The sequence below is a fragment of the Lipotes vexillifer genome, unplaced genomic scaffold (assembly GCF_000442215.2).
Source record: "Lipotes vexillifer unplaced genomic scaffold, Lipotes_vexillifer_v1.1 scaffold70, whole genome shotgun sequence".
Classification (NCBI taxonomy): Eukaryota; Metazoa; Chordata; class Mammalia; order Artiodactyla; family Lipotidae; genus Lipotes; species Lipotes vexillifer.
The window spans coordinates 1,442,652-1,469,636 of NW_006789896.1; the positions used below are offsets into that span (position 1 = coordinate 1,442,652).

Below are 26,985 nucleotides of genomic sequence, written 5' to 3' on the forward strand. Positions count from 1 at the left end.
GCAGAAATGCTCGGTCACCCTGTGTGCCTGTCACCACCAGGGCTCGTGAGAAAGTTCCCATTTACTGAAGTGCCTCAGGGAATTCCCTGGCGGTCCAGAGGTTAGGACTCCGGCTTCAACTGCCGAGGGCCTGGGTTCAATCCCTGGTGGGGAACTAAGATCCAGCAAAACACGAGGCACGGCCAAAAACAAAAAAAATTATAATAATAATAAAGTGCCTCAAACGCCCTCAGGACCACATGCTGATGCAACACAGGGACAGAAAAGGCTGAGCTGAGCTGGACATTTACAAATGCAAAGAATGAATTGTAGCCTTTACAATAATTATAGTGGCGTTTATCATACATCCCAAGATGTATGATAAACATCTTGGTCCAGACAAGCAGAGAAGGCGCAAAGAGTAAGATCCGGCCCAGAGCTCAGGTCTTCTTATCTTGCCTCCGAGGTCTGGCCGGGCCAGCAGACAGGATTTCCCATCTGCTCTGCTAGCGATTCGCCCAAGAAGACCCGGGCGACTTCCAAAAAACAAAGCGGCTGTCAGTCCAAGAATCTTCTTTACGCCCTGGACTAGAGTGTCTTTGGGCAGCGGACGACGTGGGACAAGACCTGGGGAACTCGCCTCAAGGGAAGAAAGAACCCCCGCTCTCTCCCCACACTGCAGCGGGGTTGCCACCAACTCGGCCGTCAGAACTGCACCTGCAGAAATGGCAGGTTCCGAGGCTAGAGTCCTAAAGCGAGCCTCAAACACCAAGCCCGCAAATCGCCGCCATCTTGGCGGAGGCGGCCCCCATTTAGGGGCCGGGCCTCCGGAGACCCAAACAAGCCCCACGTGTCGGGGGCGGAGCCCTACCAACTAACGTCACGGTGCGCGTGCGCGAGTGAGGTCACGTGCCGGCGTACCCTTGCTAGGCACCGTAAAGCGCGGAAGGTCGCCGTATCAAGCTTCGCCGGAACTTTTTCCTCCTTCTTGTCCCGCCCCTTTCCCTATCCGTGTACCACCTTCCGGCCCCCGGGAACCCCGATAACGGTTGTGGCTGCTGCCCCGCTTCAGCCGGAGTGTTGCTGAGCGCGGAGCCCGAGGGCGCCCGTGAGGTAAGGAGAAGCTGCGGAGCCGCTCTGGCGTCCCCGTCCGCGCGGACCGTGGCGGCCCGGGACCCGCAGCGCCCCCCCTTTCCGCTGTGGTCTCGGTCAGGGGGCTTCCGGCGTCCCTCGTTTCCCGTCGGTTCTGCCTGGTCCTCGGAAGGCGCGTCCTGGCGCCGGGACTCCGCCCGCCGGGGCCGACAGCGCGTCGCCCGGTCTCCCTCAGCCTCTCTGCGGCGGTGGCGTCTCGCGGACCCGTGCCCGGCTGCCCGGGGCCAGCGCGCCGACTTTACCAGGCGCCCGCAGCCCATCCCGGATGCCCAGGGCGGCCGGGGTAACCTCGCTCCTGAGGCCCGCCTCGGACAGGCAGCCCCAACCCCCACCCCCCAGCGTGGGTCGGGCTTGTCCAGCTGGGTCGTCTCTGCAGGCGGAATTGTTTTCCCGCGTGGCAACGTGCGGTCCGCTTGTGCTTAACTAACCAGTAAAAGTGCTGTAGAGTCAGCGGTGAGGTTAGGTGGAAACGTCCAGGCCGAGGCGGTGAGCTCTCTTCCCAACGTTTGACCCTTTGGGCCTGATGTGTATGACACAGGCTCCAGACGCGCAGGCTCAGCTGTTGTGGCTCACGGGCCCAGTTGCTCCGCGGCATGTGGGATCCTCCCAAACCAGGGCTCGAACCCGTGTCCCCTGCATTGGCAGGCAGACTCTTAACCACTGCGCCACCAGGGAAGACCAGGACAATGGGTTTTTGTGCAATGTTTATCCCATCGTCTAACACAATGCCCGGCCACAAGAGGCCATCCATTAAACAAAATTGGCTTGTGTGGTGAGATGGGCTTGAATCCAAAGAATGGGAATTGGTGAGTGTGGCCCCAATGGAGCATAACCTGTGCCCATTCGATTATTATCCATTCAAAGACGTATTTACTGGACAATATGCCAAACACAGTTCCAAGTGCTGAGAACATAGTCGTGCATGAGATTTAGGTTCTGTTGTGAGAGGGCAAAGCTTGCAACTAGTGGGAAAGGCAGTCAACACTGATCTAATTTAGTGACAAGTTCTATAAAGGAAGGAAAACAGGGTGATGTGATAGTAAGCGGGGTGATGGAGTGGATGGGGAGCTTCTGAGAGGATGGAGTGAGTGATTCCTCTTCCTCTGGTTCAGACTAGCAGGGAAGGTGCAAAGAGTAAGATCCAGCCCAGAGCTCAGGTCTTCTTATCCTGCCTCCGAGGTCGGGCCAGGTCAGCAGACTGGATTTCAGATCTGCACTTTGGTAACAGGACAACCGTTTAATGTGCAATGTTTATCCTTAGTGATGGTAAATACACATGCCTGGTAACTACAGATATAGAACATTTCTCAAGCAGACATGGCAAGAGTAGTGAAACGTCTGTTCATTAATTTACAAACCTAGTGACATGAAAAGAAAATCTTCATTGAAATCTGGCTTAATAGAAGCTGTGCACAATGTTAATACCACATTTGCAGAGGGCAGAAATGCTCGGTCACCCTGTGTGCCTGTCACCACCAGGGCTCGTGAGAAAGTTCCCATTTACTGAAGTGCCTCAGGGAATTCCCTGGCGGTCCAGAGGTTAGGACTCCGGCTTCAACTGCCGAGGGCCTGGGTTCAATCCCTGGTGGGGAACTAAGATCCAGCAAAACACGAGGCACGGCCAAAAACAAAAAAAATTATAATAATAATAAAGTGCCTCAAACGCCCTCAGGACCACATGCTGATGCAACACAGGGACAGAAAAGGCTGAGCTGAGCTGGACATTTACAAATGCAAAGAATGAATTGTAGCCTTTACAATAATTATAGTGGCGTTTATCATACATCCCAAGATGTATGATAAACATCTTGGTCCAGACAAGCAGAGAAGGCGCAAAGAGTAAGATCCGGCCCAGAGCTCAGGTCTTCTTATCTTGCCTCCGAGGTCTGGCCGGGCCAGCAGACAGGATTTCCCATCTGCTCTGCTAGCGATTCGCCCAAGAAGACCCGGGCGACTTCCAAAAAACAAAGCGGCTGTCAGTCCAAGAATCTTCTTTACGCCCTGGACTAGAGTGTCTTTGGGCAGCGGACGACGTGGGACAAGACCTGGGGAACTCGCCTCAAGGGAAGAAAGAACCCCCGCTCTCTCCCCACACTGCAGCGGGGTTGCCACCAACTCGGCCGTCAGAACTGCACCTGCAGAAATGGCAGGTTCCGAGGCTAGAGTCCTAAAGCGAGCCTCAAACACCAAGCCCGCAAATCGCCGCCATCTTGGCGGAGGCGGCCCCCATTTAGGGGCCGGGCCTCCGGAGACCCAAACAAGCCCCACGTGTCGGGGGCGGAGCCCTACCAACTAACGTCACGGTGCGCGTGCGCGAGTGAGGTCACGTGCCGGCGTACCCTTGCTAGGCACCGTAAAGCGCGGAAGGTCGCCGTATCAAGCTTCGCCGGAACTTTTTCCTCCTTCTTGTCCCGCCCCTTTCCCTATCCGTGTACCACCTTCCGGCCCCCGGGAACCCCGATAACGGTTGTGGCTGCTGCCCCGCTTCAGCCGGAGTGTTGCTGAGCGCGGAGCCCGAGGGCGCCCGTGAGGTAAGGAGAAGCTGCGGAGCCGCTCTGGCGTCCCCGTCCGCGCGGACCGTGGCGGCCCGGGACCCGCAGCGCCCCCCCTTTCCGCTGTGGTCTCGGTCAGGGGGCTTCCGGCGTCCCTCGTTTCCCGTCGGTTCTGCCTGGTCCTCGGAAGGCGCGTCCTGGCGCCGGGACTCCGCCCGCCGGGGCCGACAGCGCGTCGCCCGGTCTCCCTCAGCCTCTCTGCGGCGGTGGCGTCTCGCGGACCCGTGCCCGGCTGCCCGGGGCCAGCGCGCCGACTTTGCCAGGCGCCCGCAGCCCATCCCGGATGCCCAGGGCGGCCGGGGTAACCTCGCTCCTGAGGCCCGCCTCGGACAGGCAGCCCCAACCCCCACCCCCCAGCGTGGGTCGGGCTTGTCCAGCTGGGTCGTCTCTGCAGGCGGAATTGTTTTCCCGCGTGGCAACGTGCGGTCCGCTTGTGCTTAACTAACCAGTAAAAGTGCTGTAGAGTCAGCGGTGAGGTTAGGTGGAAACGTCCAGGCCGAGGCGGTGAGCTCTCTTCCCAACGTTTGACCCTTTGGGCCTGATGTGTATGACACCGAGATTTGATTCTGGCATCTTCACGTCCGTTTCGCCCGTGCCTTGTAAGCATGTTGTCGGGGACTGCGGGGCGGCGAGGTAGCCGGGCTGAAGGGGACACGTTCCTAGGGCTAGAGATTTGTGTTAAGTTCTCAAACTTGGCTGATCACCTGGTGCACTTGTTGAAAAATATAGCACCCTGGACCGCAGGATCAGAATCTCCAGAGAGGGAGCCTGTTAGTGTGAGTGTGAGTGAATGTGTTTTAAAACACGTGTCCCAGGTGGCTCTCATTTGGAGGCAGGTGTGGGAAATGTTGTGTTAATCCGTCTCTTCTCACCCAGTCTCCCTTGTGACCAGCAGCCAATTTGTACAAGGTGTTGTGACCATGCAGAGGAACAGCTCAGAAGGAGTTGGAGCTGTCCTCTTGCTCTTGTTGGTGTACGCAGATCTGAGCATAACCAGCGTCAGTATTGAGATTTAGCAGGAATTCTTCTCCTTAGCAGAAATTAAACGCGTAATTTACTTTCAACCAGGTGTGTGTTTTACTTTGTTGTCTTTGACATCTTCCGTTTCTTCTCTACTGGCTTTATCTCCTTTGCTCTCAACTTTTATTTTGCTTTAGCTGCCAAGCCTACTGGAATAGACTGTGATGCCTTCTGTACCTGCATTGTTTGCATCCACTGTAAATCCTTCTTTTTTTGTCCTCACGACTTCACTGACTCTTGAAGGTCATGATGAGCACAAGGTCAAAAATCCTTTTCTTGGTTCTTATCACCCTGGCCTTTTAGTATTATTTCTTCCACCTTGAAACTCATCTGTTGTTATGTTTTTGGGGTTTTTTTATTATTTATTTTTGGCTGCGTTGGTTCTTCATTGTTGCGCGCGGGCGTTCTCTAGTTGTGGTGAGCGGGGGCTACTCTTCATTGCGGTGCGTGGGCTTCCGTAGTTGTGGCTCACAGGCCCTAGAGCACAGGCTCAGTAGTTGTGGCGCACAGGCTTAGTTGCTCTGCGGCATGTGGGATCTTCCTGGACCAGGGCTCGAACCTGTGTCCCCTGCATTGGCAGGCGGATTCTTAGCAGGCGGATTCTTAACCACTGCACCACCAGGGAAGTCCCTGTTGTTATGTTTTTAATGCTACCTTTGCAATTCCTTTTTTCTATTCGGGGAAGTGCCTTGTGGTTCTGGCCTCTCTCACAGCTACCCTTTTTTAATCATCTAATCCTAATTTACAGGTAGCGTGAAGTAATGATTCAATGGCAGACTCTAATGCTGAACTGGCAGGCTTTGAATTGAGGCTCTGCCACTCACCAGTATTGTAGGATCTTGGATCAGTCACTTCACGTCTCTGTGCCTCCTTTACCTCAAGTGTAGTATAAAAATTGTAACATCTTCTAGATTTGTGAGGGTTAAATTAGTTGTATACATAGAGCAGTGCCTGGCACATCATAACTACCTATAAGAATATAACCTTTTTTAAAAAATTATGTCAGGTTATTTAGAGATCTCCTCACATCTGGGGGCCTAGCCTTGAGATCTGAGTCATCACTGAATTTTTTCCCCATCTCCTTTGTTCTCTGTTCTCATTTAATTGTCAGGTTGTATTTTCAAGGTGCCTGCTGTGACAACCCTGATCAAGTTATAAGTGGTCGCTGCTCTCAGAGAGCTCCATTATCCCAGGGGGGCTAAAGGCTACCACTTTCCAAGTGCTTCTGAAGCGCCACTTGCCATGTTCTTCCTGCATTTGTGCTTTAGTCTTGCAGCAGCCATGTGAGGTAGGTATTCCTAGCCCATGTAACAGACGAGCAGCCTGAACCACAAAGATTGAACAACTTGCTCAAAGTCATACAGCTAATGAGTGGTGGGGGAGATTATCAGACCCAGATCTGTCTGCTTCTGAAGTCTGTTTCCTCCTCAAGCAGCTTGCTGTTTTGCTTCCCTGATTAGCAGACAGACCGTTACAGAGTGTGGTTGGCTCTGAGCTGGGGCTTGTGCAGGGTGTTTGGGGAAATATAGAACAGTACCTGAGTGTTGGGGGGAGAGTGGGAACAAATAAGATGTCAAACAGGCTGAGAGCTGCGGGGATTATCTTTATTTGGGGGGCGGGGTGGCAGGAACTATGCCACTGAGAAGGAACAGTCTGCACAAATCCCAGAGGTGGAAGAGAAAGTTCATGCCTGACATGTGTGAGGAATTAAAGTAGTTTAGGTTTGATGCGAGTGTGAGAGGAGAGAGAGAAGAGAAATGAGATCAGAGATAAGAAGTGAGCAGGGTCTTGCACTTACTATTAAGGAATTTGACTTTTCTGAGGGCACCAGATAGTCATTGAAGGGTTTGAGCAGGGGCACGAAATAGGATCTTCATTTCAGAGATGTGCTCAGGCCTCTGTGTGAAGGCTGTGGGGCGTGGGGAGAATGGTGTGCAGATTAGAGGCGGAAAGCCCAGTTGGGAACCTTCTGCAGTAAACAGAGGCTGTGCTCAGTTCAGGGTAGTGGAGATGGATAGTAGATCCATTGGAGGGAGATTTAGGATGTAGGGTTGTTGGTTAGGCCTTGATGATTGACTGGAGAGAGGAGATGAGAGAAAGGGAGGAATGTGGGATGACACCCAGGATTCTAGTGTATGGTGTTCCTGGGGGACACAGGAAGTGGAGCAGAGTTGGAGGTTGGGGAAGATGGCTTTACCCTTTGGATGTGCTCAGTTTGACCTGTGGGAGTCCAAGTGGAGGTGGCCCATTTTCCACTAGACGTGCAGGTCTAAGACTCAGGAGTGCTATGGGTTAGGCCATCAGTCACGGCAGGAAAGGGAATCACCCTGAACAGTGGTGGATGGGGAAGCGAAGCTGGCCTCAGGGAGCCCTGGGGGACGTCAACACAGAGGGAAGGGCAGAGGAGAGAGGCCAGTGATCGGGGCAGAAGGTGCCACAGAAAACAAGGAAAGAGAGTGTGGACAGGAGGGAGTGAGATGGTGCCCAGAAAGTGCCCTTGGAAAGGAGCAACATTTGCGTTCCTGGTGAGAGGAGTGCAGTGGCCTGGTGGGGCAGGAGAGAGTAGGATGGGGGAAAAGTGAAAAACAAAATATAAGCAATCCTTTCTGTACATTATTTATTGTGAAGTAGAAAAGATAGGTTGTGAAATACATGTTAGGAAATTTTTGCTTAAAAAGTCCACTGGCCGACTGTGCCATCACCAAGGTAATAAAAGAAGGACTTAAGACAAAGCTGGTGGCAAACAAGTGGACGTCAGGGCAGCTCATTGCTGCAAAAATAACATTTTGGGAAAATATAATTGACAGTGGTATTGGTGACCTTTGAGTGGAGGGAAATCTTAACTTCCTCCTGTTTTTCTTTTTTTTTAGATAAATTTTATTTATTTATTTTTATTTTTGGCTACGTTGGGTCTTTGTTGCTGTGCGCGGGCTTTCTCTAGTTGCGGCGAGTAGGAGCTCCTCTGTTGCAGTGCACAGGCTTCTCATTGCAGTGGCTTCTCTTGTTGCGGAGCATGGGCTCTAGGCACATGGGCTTTAGTAGTTGCAGCACGTGGGCTCAGTAGTTGTGGCTTCTGGCCTCTAGAGCGCAGGTTCAGTAGTTGTGGTGCATGGGCTTAGTTGCTCTGCTGCATGTGGGATCTTCCCGGACCAGGGCTCGAACCCGTGTCCCCTGCATTGGCAGGCGGATTCTTAACCACTGCACCACCAGGGAAGCCATTTACCTCTGTTTTTGATTTTTTGCAGACCATCATTTTATAACTTAGAATTTTAAAAATTAAAAATTGCTAATTGAAGAGTGATTTGGAGCTTTGTTTTATTTCTTAAATCCCCTGGGCAGGGGGAGGGGGTGCTTGAGCACATCTAAATGCCGAGGAGAAGGAGGTAAATGTGAAGGTATGTGAAAGGGAGGACAGCTGATGGAGCTCGGTTCAGGGGAAGGGGCAGGAAGGGGGATCCAGGCCACTGTAAGGGATTAACTTCTGACCCTGTGAAGGAAGGCAGGGATGGTTTGCTGATGCAGGGAGGTTTACAGGTGGGGTTTTGGGGAACAAGGTGAGACAGGTTATCTGCTTCGATGAAGGAAGAGAGGAGGTGGTGTTAAAGGTTGGGAGAAGAGCCATGTTATGGGTTCAGAACCCGGATGTAGAAAGAGCTGTGCCTGTGGCTTAATAGGAATTAGCCCGGAGCTAGGTAGGGGTGCCTGCTAGCTTAAGGCACAGAGGAACAGGGTCTCTTCCCAGTGTGACTGAGTGGTAATGGTTCAGAAGCAAGGAGGATGCCGGCCGTGCCTCTTGATGGTGTCAGTGGAACAGGGCTGGCCGTGTGACAGTGACAGTTCCCTCAGGAGAGCTGCATTTCCATTAAGACAGAGGGTGGAGAGAACATTCGTGAAGGGGTGGGTGCGTCACTTTGGTAAGGGTGTTCTAGAGCGCCCATAGAGGTTTTAGGGGAGGAAAACAGATGGTTTGGAACTGGGGAGAGAAATTGGTCATGTGGAGATGAGCTTACAGCAAGACTAGCTGTGTGGAGAAGCTTCCATCTTGAGACAGAGTTTGACAGGGACATGAGACGTGGTGGGACCTCAAGGTGGCCAGAAGAGTTAGTCCCTAGTTGGCTGGGATTTCTCTTGGTATGCAGTCTGTGCCTGCCCTCGTCACAGATCTGAGAGTCCTCTGACAGACGGGTGTTGATACGTGGCCTTAGGTGATTCCGACTGATGGTGGAGCGTGCTGGGTCCTGAGGCTGCTGGTGGACGTGCTGTTGGTGACTTGCCAGCCACGTCCTGCCCTCACGTCTGCTTGTCACCCCCACTCTGGTCTTCAGGCCTCGTCTTCCTGTACGTCTGTGACCGCACAGTCTGCGAGCAGGTCTTTCTTCAGTTTCTTGAAACTTGAACAGTCCCGTTTTGCTGTTAGATTAATTTTGTTAAAACCCTGCCTTTGTCATATTCAGCCTGTGGTACTGGACCAAGTGTCAGAGGCCTCCATGGTCTGGCTGCACCGTACTTCAGTTTCTGCTATTCCCCAGGTTCATAGAAGCTGCGGCCTCTGAGCCACGTCCTTTGCTGTCATCCACCAGTGCATTCTTGGACTCTTTAATCAGTAGAAATTGAGGCAAGGCTTTATCGGAACTCAAGGGAGCAAAAGCAAGCAGCAGGTTCCCTTGCTCACTCCCCCAGGGTGGGGGCAGATCGGTGGGTGGGGCCAGGGGGTGGCTTGGGTGGTCTGCCCACCCCCGTGGTGGTGCTGTGCGCGGGGATCATGCCAGGAGCCTGCTTTTGCTTCTGGCACCTCAGAAATGGCAGGTGGGTTTTGGCCTTTTTGTATCTTTGTTCTTTTTGCCCCCGCTGCCCTGCATGCAGTTATTTTTAGTCCCTTATTGTTTCTCTGTGTTCTGTTGCTCCAGGAGATGTTTGTCCTGGTGCAGGCACTGCAACAAAGGGTCCCAGGTCCCAGCCTGTCTCACAGGCAGTTAGGGTCAGGCTTGTTCTGCAACTTGATGGTGTGTGCTTCCCGTCTCTGTCCCGATTTTGCCCCTCCCAGGCTCAGCTTAGGTCTTACTCTGTACACGATCCTCATCCCCGTGGACCTGGCCTCCACGCTTTTCCTTGTCTAACGTAGGATATTTATTGTCTTGTAGAAATGTCTTGGTTACAGCCTGTGACTGGTGTGTAAGTGATCAGCCAGACGGGACTCATGATCCTCTGCTCTCAGGAGCGCACACCTGGTACCAACTCCCCCCATCGCCGTGGAAGCATGAGGCGAGCTGTCCTTCCCTGCAGCCTTGAATCCCGTCTCTCTCTCTCCTTCTCCTGGGCCTCATCCTTTGTTCTTGCCTCTCCTTTCTCTGCCGTCTCTACCCTTTTTACTGGCTCCCAGCCCTAAACACTTTTCCCTCCACAGTGAAACATGCTTAATAGCTCCCAGCCCTAAACACAGACCACCTTGCTCGGCCCCGAGTTCCTCTGCTCCCCTCAGAGCACGGGGTAGCAGTTGCCTCACTCCCTCATCTCGCTTACTGTTTAGTTTGTTCTGGTCTCTGTTCTCTCCCTGCCATTCCCCTGAGAATGTTCTTTTTGAGGACATCTGGGGCTCTGTGCTGTCACATCTGGAGGACACGTGGCCGTCTTGCTCCCCCCTCAGCACCCTCTGTAGTTACCGCTTCTTCACACACGTTCCTCTGTTGGCTTCTGTGCCCTCTGCCTGGTTTTCTTTCCACCTCACTGGCCACTCCTTCTCTATCTCTTTAGCCACTTTCTTTTTCAGGACGCTCTCTGTGTCTACAGCGTTCAGTCCTGTTTGTAGTCCTTTCGTTCTCTTCCTTGTGTGTAAATGCCGAGAGCCTTGCGGGTCTTGTTCCTCGAGATGCTAGGGCTTCAAATATTGTACATATGCTAATGACTCCCTTACCACACCCCCAGGTTTCAGGCTTGGGAACCCAGCTGGTGCTCCCTGTTTCCACGTGCTGCCTGCTGGGTCTCTGGCTGTTGACATCTAAGACTGGGACCTTTCACTGTTTACACGTATGCACACCCTCACAGCCTCCCTCCCTATGTCTGATCCATCTCACATAGTCTGTGGCCCCAGTTGCTTACCCCACAAACTTAACCATCATCCTTATTTCTCCATTTTTCCCGTTTTAACATCCAGTTTGTTGGCAAGTAAGTTCTGTCTTTTCTACTTCCCAAACAATCCAGTCATTTCTCTGACTCTGCTGCCACCATCCTTGTCTGAGCCACCATGGTGTCCCCCCTGGAGAACTGCCATAGCTTCCTGACTCACCCCTGCTTTCCCTGTCCTTCTAGGAGCCTTCCATGGAGCCAGCCTGATCTTGGAAAAACAGACCAGATTATGTCATTCCCCTACTTTAGTGTTTTCCTTTGCATGTAGAATAAATCCCACTCCTCGTGGTGGCATCCAAGAGCTGTGTACGATTGGTCACTGCCACCTCCAGCTCGGTCTCAGGTCACCTCCTCTCCCTCACGTGCTGTGGACATACTGGCCTCTTTTCTGTGCTTAGACTCCTCAAGCTCTATCTCACTTCAGGGCCTTTGCACATGCTGGTTCTTCTGTCCAAACACTCTCACATAGCGGGTTCTTTTTCATCCATCAGGTCTTTTCAAATGTCATCTTCTTTCTGACCATGATATTTTGGTGTGCCCCTAGTGACTCCGTCGTACTAGCTTTGTTACTTGTTTTATTTGTATACTGGCTGCTTGTCTCTCTCTGTCTCAAATGTAAGTTGTGTAAAGGCAGGGACCTCCTCATTTGTCTTCATTGCTGTATCTATACCTAGCAATGTGTCTGGAACTCAGTAAGTTCTCAGACATTTGCTGAATGTACAATTACTGTTCTGTGTTTCAACACTCTCGTTAATCTTATGCTCTTGGTTTTCTCTGTCTAGTTTGAATTCTTGGGATCTGCTTCTTGCTGAGTGAGAGCACGTCTTCCAGTTGCTGACAGACGTGATGTTTTACCAGTTGCTATCGGTGGTCCGAAGACCAAGAAGCAGCCAAGGATGGCAGAAGTGGTCCTCAGCCAGAAGCGGTGCGTCAGCTGCCAAAGCACATTCTGTGGCCCTGCCTGCCCAGGCACAGGTGGTCATCTGTGGTGGTGGAATCATGGGCACATCTGTGGCCTATCATCTCTCCAAGATGGGGTGGAAGGATATCGTCCTTTTGGAGCAGGGCAGGTAGGGATCAAGCTGGATATGGCTTGGGGCTGTACTGCACTGATTATATGGGCTTCCCTCATCCCTCTCATTTCAGTAATACTGACTCAGCAATAGCTAATGTAAGTGTCACTAAGTAGCATAAGTAGAATTACAGAAAAGTGAAATCTTTGGTACTTTGTTTTGCGATGCCTAATACTCCTGTTTTCTGGGTTTCAGAGAGATGGCAGATTGGAACATAACAAGTAGCTAAAAGATGTGTTTTTTTCCAGTTCAAAGCACATCTTATCATCTTGCTCTCTTTGTTGTAATAATACAGCAATAAATCCTGCGACTCAGGTGCTTCCTCTTTGAGCCAAAGTGAAATTGGCTACATTATTTCTTATTTCTGTTCCTTTTCAGTTGATTAACTTACTTTAGAACAGTTTAGATTTATAGAACAATTGCAAGAATAGTGCAGTTACCATATACCTTGCATCCAGGTTTACCTACTATTGACATCTTATATTAGGATTAATGTTTCATATAATGACGCAATTGTGATACATTATTTTAAACTAACGTTGTTGCTTTATTCGAATTTATTCACTTTTCACCTAGTGTCCTTTTTCTGTTCCATGCTGTTTATGTTCTGTTGCCTACCACAAATTGGACAACATTTTAAAAATTTTAAGTGTGGTTATTTCTGAATAGGTGATACATTTACATAGTTCAGACTTGAAAATGTGTAAAAGAGTGTACAGGGGAAAGTCTCCTTCTGCTCTCTGACCTCTAGCTACAAGTTTCCCTCACTGGAAGCCAGTTAAGTTCCTTAGGTACCATTTCAGATACTCTTATAATCAGATATGTATTGGTAGGTATGTATGTGGGTATATGCATATTCATTTATTTTTTTCCCCTTTTTCATACGAGTAGTAGCATACCTTAAACAGTGTTCCTCACCTGCCTTTTTTCATTAGGGTTGTTCCATTAGGATTGGTGCATAAAAGTGTTCATTTATTTTTTATGGCCGTAAAGTATTCTGTTGTATAGGTGAACTCCAAAATTTTAAATCATTCTCATGTTGATGGACATTGCAGTTGTTCCCATCTTTGGATGTTACAACAGTGGTATAATGAGAAACCTTGAATTTCTTGTATTCACCGATACATGCGTCTACCTAATAGCATTTGCATCTATCCTACAGGCTGGCTGCTGGCTCTACGAGGTTCTGTGCTGGCATCCTAAGCACCGCTAGGCACTTGACCATTGAGCAAAAGATGGCAGACTACTCAAACAAACTCTACCATCAGTTAGAGCAAGAAACAGGGATCCATACAGGTAAGCAGGTAATCTAGACTCTTTTACTCAGTACTATATTTGGTCCTATACCAAGTCAGCTTGTGATTTGGTAATTCAGACTTAAGTTTTAATACAGGTTTTGCCACTTGTCAGGGTATGACCTTGGGCAAGTGACTTAGCTTGTTGAGCTGTCTTCACTTTCCTTATCTGTAAATCGAGGGCCTTCAGTCAGTATCCTAGCTCCTTTTCAGATTCTATAATTCTTATAAAGTGGAAGTTTTCCTGGGCCATTTCCTATATATTTCACTCATTGAAGTATAGTAAGTGGCAACATTTGGCTCCTAAATAAAGAGGAGAAGAAACAACTCAACTTTAGGTGCTTGGTAGTTAAATCATAGTTTGACCCACTGCACTTCAAAAATTGATATTAAGGATATTTCTACCTAGAAAGCATAAACATGTATTTCTCCTTACCTGTGTAATTAAGGGGGTAAAGACATAGAATTGTAAGTTAAATAATACTGGAGTAAGTAGGAACTGTCCCAAGAAGAGGGAGACGAAGCCACGTTATGGTCCCATATGGTAACAAGGTAGAAAGAAAGTCAAGCGCTTTGTTATAAGGTGATGGATTAGCTAGAAGCCCAGAGTCAAACCCAGTCTCGTGGCTGATTAAGCAGTTTGGTGACCACAGTATAATCATGAGAGGGTAGTGAGGCCCAGTGTTGAAATTCAGGACAATGCCTGTATGAGGCAGACCTTGCATAATTCAGATCACAGATACTTCAAGATTAATACTGACAAAAAATGGTAGCTTTTCTTTTTGCCAACTGAAGTGTAACCTTATTTGTAAATTGTAACTTAAGACTGATTTTCTAATAACTTGAATATGATAGACGTGGACCTAACTGTATTTCAGTTCTTTTTGGTTGGGTTTAATTTAATGACAACAAGGTACTTGAATCAGATACTAACCAGTATTTGAGTCAGAAGAGGGTCCACATAATGAGCCCAGAAATGGAACTGCTGAGTCCTGGTCCTTTGGTTCAGTTACTCGTGCTTTGTTGAGCCTTGCATGGCTCAGCTGGTTAGATTCCAGAGGAATCAGGGCTGCAGGCTTCTTTTCTGTAAGGTAAGTTAGGCTAGCTTTTGTTCGAGGTCACTGGCTGGAATCCTTTATTGGGCCTGATCTCTCTTTGATGTCTGTGGGGCAGTGAGGAAGTCAGCCAACAGAGAGTAAGGGCATCCACCTCAATCTGTCACCCCCATTGTAGTTCACCAGTGATGCAGTGAAAGATGATGTAGGGACTTCCCTGCTGGAGAATTTTGTTGTCCAGCAGAATGTACAGGTGTGCATTCCAATGACTGCTGTCATTCAGTGGACTGCTTTGAGATATTAAATAAGTGACATGTGTACAATGTAGATTTGATGATAACATATAATAAGCTAATCCTCTGAAAATAGTTCATTCATGTGAGGTGTATGTTAACTGCTTTCTACTCTGAATTACTGGTTCACTCCAAGGGTCCTGATTATGCAGATACTAGTTTCTGCAGTGCTTCTTTTGCACATGATGTAATTTTTGTCAGGTGATTGAACATGATAATCTAAAAGTTTTAATAATCTTTGAAAGTATTCCACATATTATTTGATCTTATAATAAGGAAGGATCATTCTTTTTTTTAAATTTATTTATTTTACTTATTTATTTTTGGCTTCATTGGGTCTTCGTTGCTGCGCACGGGCTTTCTCTAGTTGCAGCAAGCGGGGGCTACTCTTCGTCGCAGTGCACGGGCTTCTCATTACGGTGGCTTCTCTTGTTGCAGAGCATGGGCTCTAGGTGCGCGGGCTTCAGTAGTTGTGGCATGGGGGCTCAGTAGTTGTGGCTCGCAGGCTCTAGAGCACAGGCTCAGTAGTTGTGGCACACGGGCTTAGTTGCTCCGTGGCATGTGGGATCTTCCCGAACCAGTGTTTGAACCCATGTCCTCTGCATTGGCAGGCGGATTCTTAACCACTGCACCACCAGAGAAGCCCAGATCATTCTTTTACAGATGAAAAACCTAGATGCAGGTAGATTAAACCATTAATTTACCAAGTCGGTGACAAATCAATTTTTAAAAATTACTTTGTGGGTTAGAAGGAACTTTTTTTTGTTTTTGGACCCAATTATTTAATTAGGTTCTTTGTAAGAAGTTTAGAACACTACTTTGTGAGGATAAATTCCGTTTGTAAGAGCGAACACAGAGCGGAGGTAGCCCTGGAGCTGAGGAACAGCTTTGATTCTTCGCAGAATTTGTGAGTCCACAGCTTTCTCATCGACCTTCCGCTGCTCTGTGATCTCGTATTTCTCTCTCTCTGTGTCGAAGATCTCACCTTCCTGGTGCTGGGCTTACGCAGTTTTTTCTTCTTGAAGTAAGCATCAGTGAGATGTTCTGGGATTTTCACACCATTGATATCAATTTTGGTGGAAGTGGCAATGACAAATTTCTGGTGTGTTCTCTGCAGAGGAACTCGATTGAGGGACAGAGGCCCAGTTACAAGTAGCAAGCCACTGCTCAGCTGCTTCAGGAAAATGACCCTCTTGACTCTGTGGCGCCCAGCGAGGATAATCAGAATGGTTCCAGGAGTGATGCTAGCACGCAGTTTTCTCACATGCTTACTGAAGGGTTTTTTGCCGTGACGCAACAGCTTTCGAGGCACATCTTCAGTAGGATAATACCTAGGCATTTTGCAAAGTTTAACCACCTGGGTACCACCATTCTTGTCACCACCAACTGGTTTTGTGACAGTAGCAAGAACCTTCACCTTCTTTTTTTTTCAACCTTGGATTTAGCTGCTGAATACTTCCTCTTGTACAAGGCCTTTCTGGAATACATAGCTGATCGGGAATTATCTGCCAATTCCTCTGACCAGGACAGGGTTTCAGCTGCAGTGGGGCTTCCCCTTCTTAACCTGCTTCACCTTTTTAACCTTTGCCGCCAGCATCAGCCTTCTTGGCTTCAGGTTTTTTCTCCTTAGTATCTGGCTTCTCAGCCTTTTCCCCCGCCATCTTGCAAGATGGGAAAAAGCAGAAGGAACTTTTTTTTTTTTTTTTTGCGGTACGCGGGCCCCTCACTGTTGTGGCCTCTCCCGTTGCAGAGCACAGGCTCCGGATGCGCAGGCTCAGTGGCCATGGCTCATGGGCCTAGCCGCTTCGCGGCATGTGGGATCTTCCCGGACCGGGGCACGAACCCGTGTCCCCTGCATTGGCAGGCAGACTCCCAACCACTGTGCCACCAGGGAAGCCCCAGAAGGAACTTTTAAAAAGTTTTAAACATATGTAATAAGTTTTATACTCATTATGATAAATGTGAACAATACAGAAATCTAAAAATAAAAAGTGGTCCTCCCCACTGTATACCCACCAGAAGGTTACTAGTCTGTGGTTAGTTTGTATGTATATACAGGTCTACTTTTTTTTAACCCAAATGAGACTGTATTAAGCATATTATGTACTTTGTTTTTTCCACTTAAGAACATCTTGTACAAAGATATACATGCATGAGATTGGTAAAATAAAATGGAGCATCCCCACAAAGGATTATTAGGTAGATGTAAAAAGGAGGAGGAAGATGTCTGTGAATTGCTATGGAGTGATCTCTGTGATAATTGTTAAATGAGAAAAACAAGGTGTTAAAAGTATATAAAATGTACTACTTTTGTGTAAGAAGAAATAAGCAAATATGCAAATGTATACTTAATTTTGCAAAGAAAGAAACATAGGAAGGATAAACCAGAAAGTACTGAGGTTGGTTACCTCCCAGGGTAGGTGAGAAAGAGGGTGCAGGGTGGAGGCCGGGGGTGTAGTGGTATTTCTGGCCTGACTTTGTATAGTTTTGACTTTTAGAACAGTGTAAACATTTTGCATATTCAAATATAGAATAAAACCATCAGGAAAAGGGGGGAATGTTCAGTGGAACACTATCCGAAATAATCTAGTTGCATTTCGTATGAATAACAACTTTACTATAGGGGGAAAAAAGAACAAACCCAGGGACTTCTGATCACAGTATTTAGACTCCACCTTCAGTTGAAGACAAAAGGAAATGTGAACAAACATTGACCCGTAATTAGCAAGTTTATTTTTCACAGTGGTATGGACAGTTCTGCTTTCTGTGTACCCCAGGATTGAGCAAAGGAGTAAATATATTGAGGATAAATTTACCACTTATAAAATCAGGCTCTGAAATTTCAGTTTTCCAAACTTGGCAATCTTGTCAGCGAAGGGCATATTTATCTGATGTGAAGGAACAATAAAATATTTAAATTATCGTGACTGTATTTCCTTTTCAAAAAGACACTTGATTGATGCGAGTTTTTCTTCATAAAAGCTAAGACTCATTGCATTCTGGGAGGATTGTCATTGACTCAGGTGTAATAGTGGTCGTATCCAGTACACTGATTGCAAACAACAGGAATTGACCATGGCTAACTTGGGCAAAAGGAGTTTGTTGGAAGGCCATTGGGGCCTGTAGAGTTGGCAGGAGGCTGCCAGCTGGAGGCAGGGTGGAGGCCAGGTTGTAGGGACCCAACAGCAGCCAGTCCCTCAGCTGGAACTGGAATCATGTGGCCAGGACGCTGCTGCTCCCGAGATGAGGGACGTCCAGCCATTCCCCTCCTTGCTCAAGACTCAGTATTCCAGGAGGATCAGATTGGCTGAGCTTAGGTCACAGGCCTGCTGGCTGTGCTGAGGCGGAAGATGTGCTGAGTGGCCTTCACCAAGGGTTACTCTCCCACCAACAATAGGAGGAGAAAGGGTCTAATTATAATTACATAAAGGAGTGAAGAATTGATGGTCACTGTTACTTCTCGCCCCCCCCCCCGCAAAAAAAAAAAAAACCAAAGGTTTGTTCAGCAATGGTGTCCTTCGTTTCTAGTGTAAGAGTGATTTTATGTACATTAGACTCATTTGATCCTCACCAAACTGTGAGCTGAGAATGATTGGGAGGTGGCAGCCCAGGACTCATCACAGGTCTTCCACTTTACAGTCTAGTGGGCTTGCTACTCTGCCCCCCTGCATTTGGCCTGGTCTGTCTCAGTTTGGGCTGTTTTTTCTTCCAGGTTACATAAGGACAGGTTCGATCTTTCTGGCCCAAACTCAGGACCGGCTGATCTCCCTGAAGCGCATCAATTCACGGCTGAAGTACGTATGAGGCTAGAAGCCTGTCCTGACTTTACTGTCACCTGACCTCTGCCGGAGGGCAGTGAATGTCATTGTCCCCCTGTGTTCTGTGGCAGTGTTATAGGCATCCCCTCCGAGATCATCTCCCCCAAGAAAGTCGCCGAACTTCACCCTCTCCTCAATGTGCACGACCTGGTGGGGGCCATGCATGTCCCCGAGGATGCAGTGGTGTCCTCCGCTGATGTGGCTCTTGCCCTGGCCAGTGCTGCCTCCCAAAATGGTAAGCACGTTTTGGGGTTAGGAAGGAAGAGGTCGTCTAAGAAAGCATCTCTCAGTAGGGCAGGAACACCAGCCAACTTCCATATTGGGATACTGGGTCCTGGCTCCTAGAATTTTTGTCTTAATATAATATCTGTTAATAAATATTTTTCCTTCGGGCCACATTTTTCTTATTAAGTTCCAAGGAACTGCTTTTAGTCCTGCTTAAAGCACTTTAGGTTTAAGGGCATTTTCTCCCCCACAGGACTTGAGAAGCTCTAAGGTTGAAACACACCTTGGGGATTTAATCCACAGCTTGGGTCATATCCTGATGTTGGAATGAATGGGGGGAAGACTAATCATTGTCCATGGTGTTATATACTTTGGATGAACTGATTCATGATGTACGTAGATTAGGATTTAAGGATGCCCAATGGCACTTTTTCTCTCCTACCCCTTTTATGATCCCTGGAATTATTTTGGCCATGCTGCGTGGCATGTGGGACCTTATGTCCCTGACCAGGGATCGAACCCGTGCCCCCTGCAGTGGAAGCGCAGAGCCCTAAACACTGGACAGCCAGGGAATTCCCATGATTCCTGGAATTTGATTACATACTAAAGTCAGTTTTTTCAGTTGGCCTGGTATTTTCAGTCTGGGAAATGTCCATTTACACAGTCTCAGGATGCAGTTCCAGGAGCTTTTTGGTTTTTAAAATTAAAGGCCAGCATCGACCTGGCCTCTTCCATGTTTGTTGAGAGTCTGCTGCAGATGCCTAATTCTGAAACATCAGATGATGATGCCCCAACTCTTTGTTTACCTTGGAACAGGTGTTCAGATCTATGACCAGACAAGTATTCTTCATGTTATGGTGAGGAAAGGTCAAGTCACTGGTGTGGAGACTGATAAAGGACAGATCCAGTGCCACTATTTTGTCAACTGTGCTGGTCAGGTAGGTTAGTGACAGTACTGGGTCACTGCTTTTCTTATTTAACTTTTGTCTCCAGGATTTTTTTGGGGGGGGAGGGGTGCGGTACAGATGTACAGTTAATATTGTGATGGACTAAGCAGATGTCAGGGACCACACTGGTTCTTGTTTGGACAGGAAAACTCAGAATCTCTCACTCCAAATCGGAAGCCTGTTCTTACTCCTCAAATAGAAGCCTGGATGACCTTTTCCTTCCTCCCCGCTGGCTAATTGGCGCTGTCCTGGTCAGGAAGGCCAGGAGAGATGGGCATTGACAGAAATCAGTCCTTGGCGTCGGGTCTGTCTGTGGTGTTTCATTTCATCCTACCACCCAGCAGATGAGTATTAGGCTGTTTTATTGTGTCAGGAGCATGGATTCAGTTTCCAGGACACTAAACTGCTGCTGCTTTGAAGGCAGATTGGTCCCTTGCCTCTCACTCCACAGTCTTAAGGGGACCTAGGAGTACTTGCTGCCATGTGCAGTTCTTTATGATTGATATTTGGGGTTTGTGGTTGAGGCCAGGCGTTTTGTTAGAAGGGCCTCACTTGCTCCCCACGAGCTCCTTTCACAAGCTAGTAAATCTGTCTTCCTCTGCTCAAAAAGCAGAGTTTGTGGTTTAAAGGGCGTAGTGTTGCTCCCCATCCAATAGCTGAACTAAAGCAGGCTGGAACTTGGCTTCCCACAGCTGACGTGGAGGCAAGAGCACACAGAAGCCACTTGAAATTAAACTCTTTTCAAGAGGCTGCACTTGCTCATTTGTCTTTCTGTTCCTCTTCCACCCACAAATCAATCTGTCCGTTTGTAGTGGGCATACGAGCTGGGTCTGTCCAACGAGGAGCCGGTTAGTATCCCGTTACATGCCTGCGAACACTTCTACCTTCTGACTCGCCCCTGGGAGACCCCTCTGCAGAGCAACACACCAAGTGAGGACTTGCACTTTGTTTTTAATCTTGTTTCCTTGCCCCTGTTCTGTCCTCTGCAAAGGAAGGCTTTCTGCTAAGGACAGACTGCGCCCGGAAGAGTCTTTTCTTTTTGTTTCTTTTCTGGAGCATGGTACAGGGAGGTGGACCCCATTGTAACTTGACTTTAATAACTCTTTATGAAAGGATGGCCAAAGTGGGCTTTGCACTTAAGCAGTTTTGTTTGTTTGCAAGCTAACGGGTAGTCCCAAACAGAGGTCTAAACTAAGAGTGTTTGGAATGTAACCTAGAGTTCTTGACTTAATGCTACACGTTGTGGAGATGTCACAGGTGAGCTATAAACTCGGGCTGTTCAGAGAGTCCCAGCGCTGTAGGGAGGGTTTGATACCACTTGGAGGCCTTCATCCCTGGAGTGGGCTCCGCAGTCCCCCCTTCTCTTTGGCTTTCACATGGCACAGTGGCAGTTAAGCAGTTTGTTTCTGAGAACTAGTCAAAGCTTCTAGGTAAGTGATCTGGTTAGGGATAATCTGAGAAACAGTCTCCACTGTAAATCTGAGAGGGAGGATCCTCCCCCATGACCGGGAACAGTATTTTAAAGCTAATGAATGCCTGTGTTCACTGAATGCTGTTTGGTTAATAAGTCCAAATTTGGGTGTTTTTGTTTTGCTGCTTTTTCTGTCCATTTAGACAGCTGGCTTGCCGCTCAACCCTGTCTTCTCCTCTACCCCCCACCCCCTTGTCATTTCTCTTCCTCAGCTATTGTGGATGCCGATGGAAGAATTTATATTCGGAACTGGCAGGGTGGCATCCTGTCTGGGGGCTTTGAGAAGAACCCAAAACCAATTTTCACTGAGGGCAAGAACCAGCTGGAGATTCAGAATCTACAGGAAGACTGGGATCACTTTGGTGTGTGAACTAGATTCTAACAAGATTGCCTTATATTTGTCTAAGATGTTGTACTTTAAAGCCTGTTCAGGAACACGGGCATATCTCATTTTATTGTGCTTCGCACATACTGAGTTTTTTCTTGGTTTCGTTTTTCAATTTTTTTTTTTTTGAAGTATAGTTGATTTAGTGTCATGTCAAACTCTGCTGTATGATACTGAGTTTTTTATAGATTGAAGTTTGTGTTGAACAAGTCTGTTGGGACTATTTTCCAACAGCATTTTCTCACTTTGTGTCTCTGGCACATTTTGGTAATTCTTACAATATTTCAAGCTTTTTAATTGTTATGGTTGTTATGGGGATCTGTGATCAGTGCTTTTTGTTGTTACTGTTGCAAAAGATGATTTGCTGAAGGCTGATGATGATTAGCATATTTTAGCAGTAAAGGGTTTTTTTTGGTTTGTTTTTGTTTTTTCCTTTTTTTTAGAAGTTTTTAATACATTGAAGTCTAAGTAGAAAATTTTTTTAAATGATCTTTTTTTGAGGTACAATTGATGTACAGTATACAAGTTTCATGCGTACAAACAATATAGTGATTCACAATTTTTAAAGGTTACGTTCCACGAATAGTTACTATAAAATATTGACTACATTCTATGTTGTACAGTACATCCTTGTAGCTTATTTTTTTTACACATAGTAGTTTGTACTTCTTGACTCCCTGCCCCCATCTTTTTTTTTTTTTTAATTTTATTTATTTATGGCTGTGTTGGGTCTTCGTTTCTGTGCGAGGGCTTTCTCTAGTTGCGGCAAGTGGGGGCCACTCTTCATCGCGGTGCGCGGGCCTCTCACTATCACGGCCTCTCTTGCTGCAGAGCACAGGCTCCAGATGCGCGGGCTCAGTGATTGTGGCTCACGGGGCTAGTTGCTCCGCGGCATGTGGGATCTTCCCAGACCAGGGCTTGAACCCATGTCCCCTGCATTGGCAGGCAGATTCTCAACCACTGCGCCACCAGGGAAGCCCCCTGCCCCCATCTTGTCCCTCCCCTTTTCCTTCTCCCCAACAGTAACCACTAGTTTTTTCTCTGTATCTGTGAGTCTGTTTCTTTTTTGTTACATTCACTAGTTTTTCTTTTTTAGAGTCCACATATAAGTGATAACATACAGTGTTTGTCTTTCTCTGACTCATTTCACTAAGCATAATACCCTTCAAGTCCATCCATGTTATTGCAAATGGCAAAAGTTTTTTTTTTTTAAGAGCTGAGTAGTATTCCATTGTGTGTGTGTGTGTGTGTGTGTGTGTATATATATATATACACACACACACACACACACACACACACACACCTTCTTTAGCCATCTGTTGATGAACACTTAGGTTGCTTGCATATCTAGCCAAGTAGTTTTTAATTTACATTGTTTTTGGTTATGTACATTGTTTTTTTTAGACATAATGCTATTGTACATACAGTACACTATAGTATAGTGTGAACAAAATTTTTATATGTACTGAGAAACCAAAAAATTCACGTGACTCGCTATATTGCGATATTCACTTTATTGCAGTGGTCTAGAACTGAACCGTGATATTACCCGTAGTTCCTTTTTTGATCTTTGTAACAACCCCTTTTGGTGGTTACAGAGGATAGTCTACAGAGTTTGTCTGATCTAAGGATACAGTTATTGGTGAGCAGATTCAGGGACCTAAAATTAAAATCTTGGTTTAAGGGACTTTTGGCTTATCACTTATTCACCTAAAATCATTGCTGAAATTTTAGGCTGGGAGGAAACCTTCTTTTGATAGGACTTCATTTAAAATTGAAGAGAATTTTAAGAAGCAAAATAGTTACATTAATATGTTCTTTTACTCAGTTTTTAAATAATTTTAATTTATCGAATAGGTAATACAGTCACATGGTTCCAAATTCAAAAGATATGAAAGGGTCTGTACTGAAGAGTGTCCTTCCTTCCACTTGGACTTAAAATTTTTTTCTTTAAATTTAGGAAATTTCAAACTTTTAAAAGTGAATACCTACCAGCCAGCTTCAGTCTGGCTTCATCTTTACCACTGTCCCACGGGATCATTCCCTGACGATGGACTTACCTTAAAACAGGCTGAGGATCTGTCTTTTGCAGCTGTTCCAACTTAGGGAAACATTGCCTTTTATTGCACATCTCTTTGGGGGTCATTTAAGAGCTTTTCCGTGAGTCCTGATCCCTTTGAGATTCTATAGCCAGATGTAGTATTTACTCTTCCGTAGCTCCTTTCCCTTCTAAAGAGTATCTCTTTTCTCCGTCTTTATGCCAAGAACTCTGTTGGAATGCCCCACACTTCCCCAAGGCTTCTGCTTCTGACAGATGGCCCAGTTGGCTCACCTTAGAAAACCTCCACAAGACATTTTCTGAAAGGAGAGGGAATAGAAAAGTGTAAGGGGTAGGGAGTTTTGAATCCCCTGAAGCTGAGGACTGTGTTTGGGTCTGTTTTTGTTGCTCAGAGCCCCTGTTGAGCTCCCTGCTGCGTAGGATGCCAGAACTGGAGACTATGGAGATCATGAAGTTGGTGAATTGCCCCGAGACCTTCACCCCGGACATGCGGTGCATCATGGGCGAGTCCCCTTCAGTGCGAGGCTACTTCGTCCTGGCGGGAATGAACTCTGCTGGCCTTTCATTCGGTGGAGGAGCTGGAAGGTAAGTCTTTCCCACTGAGGTTCGGCTTGCGAGGCTTCTTCCTTTGTGGAATTACTTCTGGTTCATAGGGTTTGTGATATACCTAATCCAGTATGTTCATAATGAGAGGAAGACACGTGTCATGAGAGAGTTGTCCCCTAGAAAGTACTTGCCATGGGAGGCTCTCCCCATGTTCCAGACACGTCATTGTACGGAATGTTTTTGGAGCTCCTCTTTGGAGTTAGCCTTGGAGCCAGTGGATGTTCTTGTGTACTAGTTCAGTCATAACAAATGTTGGTCCTTTGAATATGTATTTGAGTTTGGAAATAGCCAGGTGTGGTGAGTGAGGTAGAAGATCACGCTGATCACACAAGTTTTTATTTTCAAATTTGGTACCTATAAAAATTAAGCGAGGGGGCTTCCCCGGTGGCGCAGTGGTTGAGAGTCTGCCTGCCAATGCAGGGGACACGGGTTCGTGCCCTGGTCCGGGAAGATCCCACATGCTGCAGAGCAACTAAGCCCGTGAGCCACAACTACTGAGCCTGCACTCTAGAGCCCACATGCCACAACTACTGAGCCCACGTGCCACAACTACTGAAGCCCGTATGCCTAGAGCTTGTGCTCCGCAACAAGAAGCCACCGCAATGAGAAGCATGTGCACGACAACAAAGAGTAGCCCCCGCTCACTGCAACTAGAGAAGAGCCTGCGCGCAGGAACAAAGACCCAATGCAGCCAAAAATAAAAAATTAAGCCAGTGTTGAAAGGACAAATACTGTATAATTCCACCCATATGAATACTTACAGTAGTCTAATTCATAGAGACGGACGTAGAATGGTGCTTGCTAGGGGCTAGGGTAAGGAGGGAGTAGGGAGGAGCTGCTTAGTGGATATAGAGTTTGTTTGATGAAAAGGATTTTGGAGGTGGATGGTGGTGATAGTTACAGATAATGTGAAAGTGCTTAATACCACTGAAGTATACACTTGTCAACGGTTAAGATGGTAAATTTTACATTGTGTGTTTTTTACCACAATTTAAAAACATTTTTTAATTGGCCAGTGTTCTTGAGTGAATTGTAGAATGGCTCTGAAGACAGTTATGGAGTAGAAGTTACCAAAAATGTTTGGAGCAAAGGCGATATGGCCAGATAACTGTATAACCTCCTGAGGTGACTTTTTACAGGAAAAAAACCAAAAAAAACCCATTGGATGTATGGAGTACATTTGTATGTATATTTTAGTCTTATTTCTTCGTAGTTGTGGCTTATCTCTATACTTTCTAGGGAATCTTATCATTAGAACTCATATCCTCATAGCGGTCTTGTGAGAGCAGTAGATGGATATAATTTGTTTCTTCCAGAAGTTAAGAAAATTGCCCAGAATTGCTCAACCACTCTTGACAAGATAGTCTTTCGATTCTGTTGGTGCTTGATTCCTAGTACAGCGCTGAGAGTATCACGGTGCTGAGAGGCCCAGCAACTTCCCCCATCTACACAGGTACCTCGCTGAGTGGATGGTGCATGGCTATCCCTCAGAAAGTGTCTGGGAACTGGACCTGAAGCGTTTTGGAGCCCTCCAGAGCAGCCGAACCTTCCTGCGCCACCGTGTCATGGAAGTCATGCGTAAGTGAAGCTTTATCCCTGTTGCCCATCGTTGCAGGCATCTGACTGGTTCTGTCATCCAGAGGGGCAGATTCTTCCTTGGTTCTTTAGTAATTGCTTCAAGTTGGGCTTCTGAGTTTGGCTGTTTCAGGCCTGTGTTGGGGGCATTATGCCCATGTGACATTTATGGAACATTTTCTTTAGTGTATTGTATCTTAGTTACCTCGGGGACCAGGAAAGTGGACTAGGACGTACAGATGGTGATTCCTGTCAGACTCCTGGCAGCAGCTTCTTGAACATTCCCAGCATTGCCTCCTTTCCACTTTGCTGTGTCAGAATGAATGCTTTCACTCCTCACTTGGTCTTTTAGATCATGGTTTGCTTTCCAAGGCAGAGAATTTGCCAAGTTAGTCTCAAAGCTTCAGGCTCCTTTGAGTGACTCTCGTCATTAACCCATCCTATGCTAGCAAGATAGGAAACCATTTCTCATGTAAATACCCAACATACATTCCTGTTCTTTCTCCTTGTTTTTGCTTCTCTCTGACTTTGAAGGATGCTTTTAACTTGTTACTACTTTGTCTTGGCTTTATTTTCCAGTGTGCCCTTTAAAGATAGCTTTTGAATCAGGAATTGAACCAAATCAGATTGTAATTTCATTTTTCTATACCGAGGAACTGTTTTCAGACTTGACCAAATATATCTGTTTGGGGAATAGTTATCCTCAGGACTGAGATTCTGCATTGGCTGTGACCAGCATTCTTGTTTTAAGGACGGACTGCTGGTTTAGTAGCTGGAGGTTCCATTAGCAATGAGGCCTTTGGATGACCTGTCACACATGTGTGCTCACTTTTGGTCTGTGGCAGAGAATTCACATCCATGGGAGTTAAAGGACCTGGAAGCAGTATGTGTAACTGCTAAGGTTCTTTTTTTTTTTTTTTTAAATCTTTATTGGGGTATAATTGCTTTACAATGGTGTGTTAGTTTCTGCTTTATAACAGAGTGAATCAGTTATACTGCTAAGGTTCTTTAGTGAATATTTTGGTTACAGTGTTGAACTGTTAAGAGTCTAGGTTTCTACATCTATCGTTACTTTGAAAGCTGTGCAAATCGTAAATGAGCTGGAGCTTCTTGATGATACAATACAGTACTTTTGGTGGCCGCCTCTAATTCTCATGAGATGGAAGTTGCAGGCATGATAGAAAACGGGGAAAGGGAAAGTAGAACCTAAAACCCAGAGGAGACTGTCACAGTATAAGGACGCCAGCTTGGTTTCCTTCTCTGTCATCTCCCAGTCTCCCCCCACGCTGACATACCTCTTGTTTGGCCTGATGTGAAGTCCGGTCTTCTCTCTGTGAGAGACTAGAGATCACACTCT

At 47.0% G+C, this 26,985-nt stretch overlaps 1 protein-coding gene and 1 pseudogene across 2 annotated transcripts in view; one reads left to right on the top strand and one right to left on the bottom strand.

The window, feature by feature from the left end:
* The first annotated feature begins 1,023 nt into the window (after nucleotides 1-1,023).
* The window catches only part of PDPR (pyruvate dehydrogenase phosphatase regulatory subunit), a 38,637-nt gene continuing 12,675 nt past the window's right edge, over nucleotides 1,024-26,985 (top strand). Inside the window, exons 1-10 of one of the 2 annotated variants that reach the window (XM_007462944.1) lie at nucleotides 1,030-1,092; nucleotides 11,609-11,896; nucleotides 13,062-13,195; nucleotides 18,255-18,336; nucleotides 18,432-18,595; nucleotides 19,402-19,523; nucleotides 20,345-20,462; nucleotides 21,216-21,365; nucleotides 23,840-24,032; nucleotides 25,507-25,631. In XM_007462944.1, the coding sequence (XP_007463006.1) occupies nucleotides 11,673-11,896; nucleotides 13,062-13,195; nucleotides 18,255-18,336; nucleotides 18,432-18,595; nucleotides 19,402-19,523; nucleotides 20,345-20,462; nucleotides 21,216-21,365; nucleotides 23,840-24,032; nucleotides 25,507-25,631 (1,312 nt within the window). In that variant the 5' untranslated portion in view covers nucleotides 1,030-1,092; nucleotides 11,609-11,672. Of the gene's footprint in view, nucleotides 1,093-11,608; nucleotides 11,897-13,061; nucleotides 13,196-18,254; nucleotides 18,337-18,431; nucleotides 18,596-19,401; nucleotides 19,524-20,344; nucleotides 20,463-21,215; nucleotides 21,366-23,839; nucleotides 24,033-25,506; nucleotides 25,632-26,985 lie in introns of both variants that reach the window. The other variant, XM_007462945.1, reaches the window with a different exon arrangement.
* On the bottom strand, nucleotides 15,349-16,203 carry LOC103081343 (60S ribosomal protein L6 pseudogene; annotated as a pseudogene).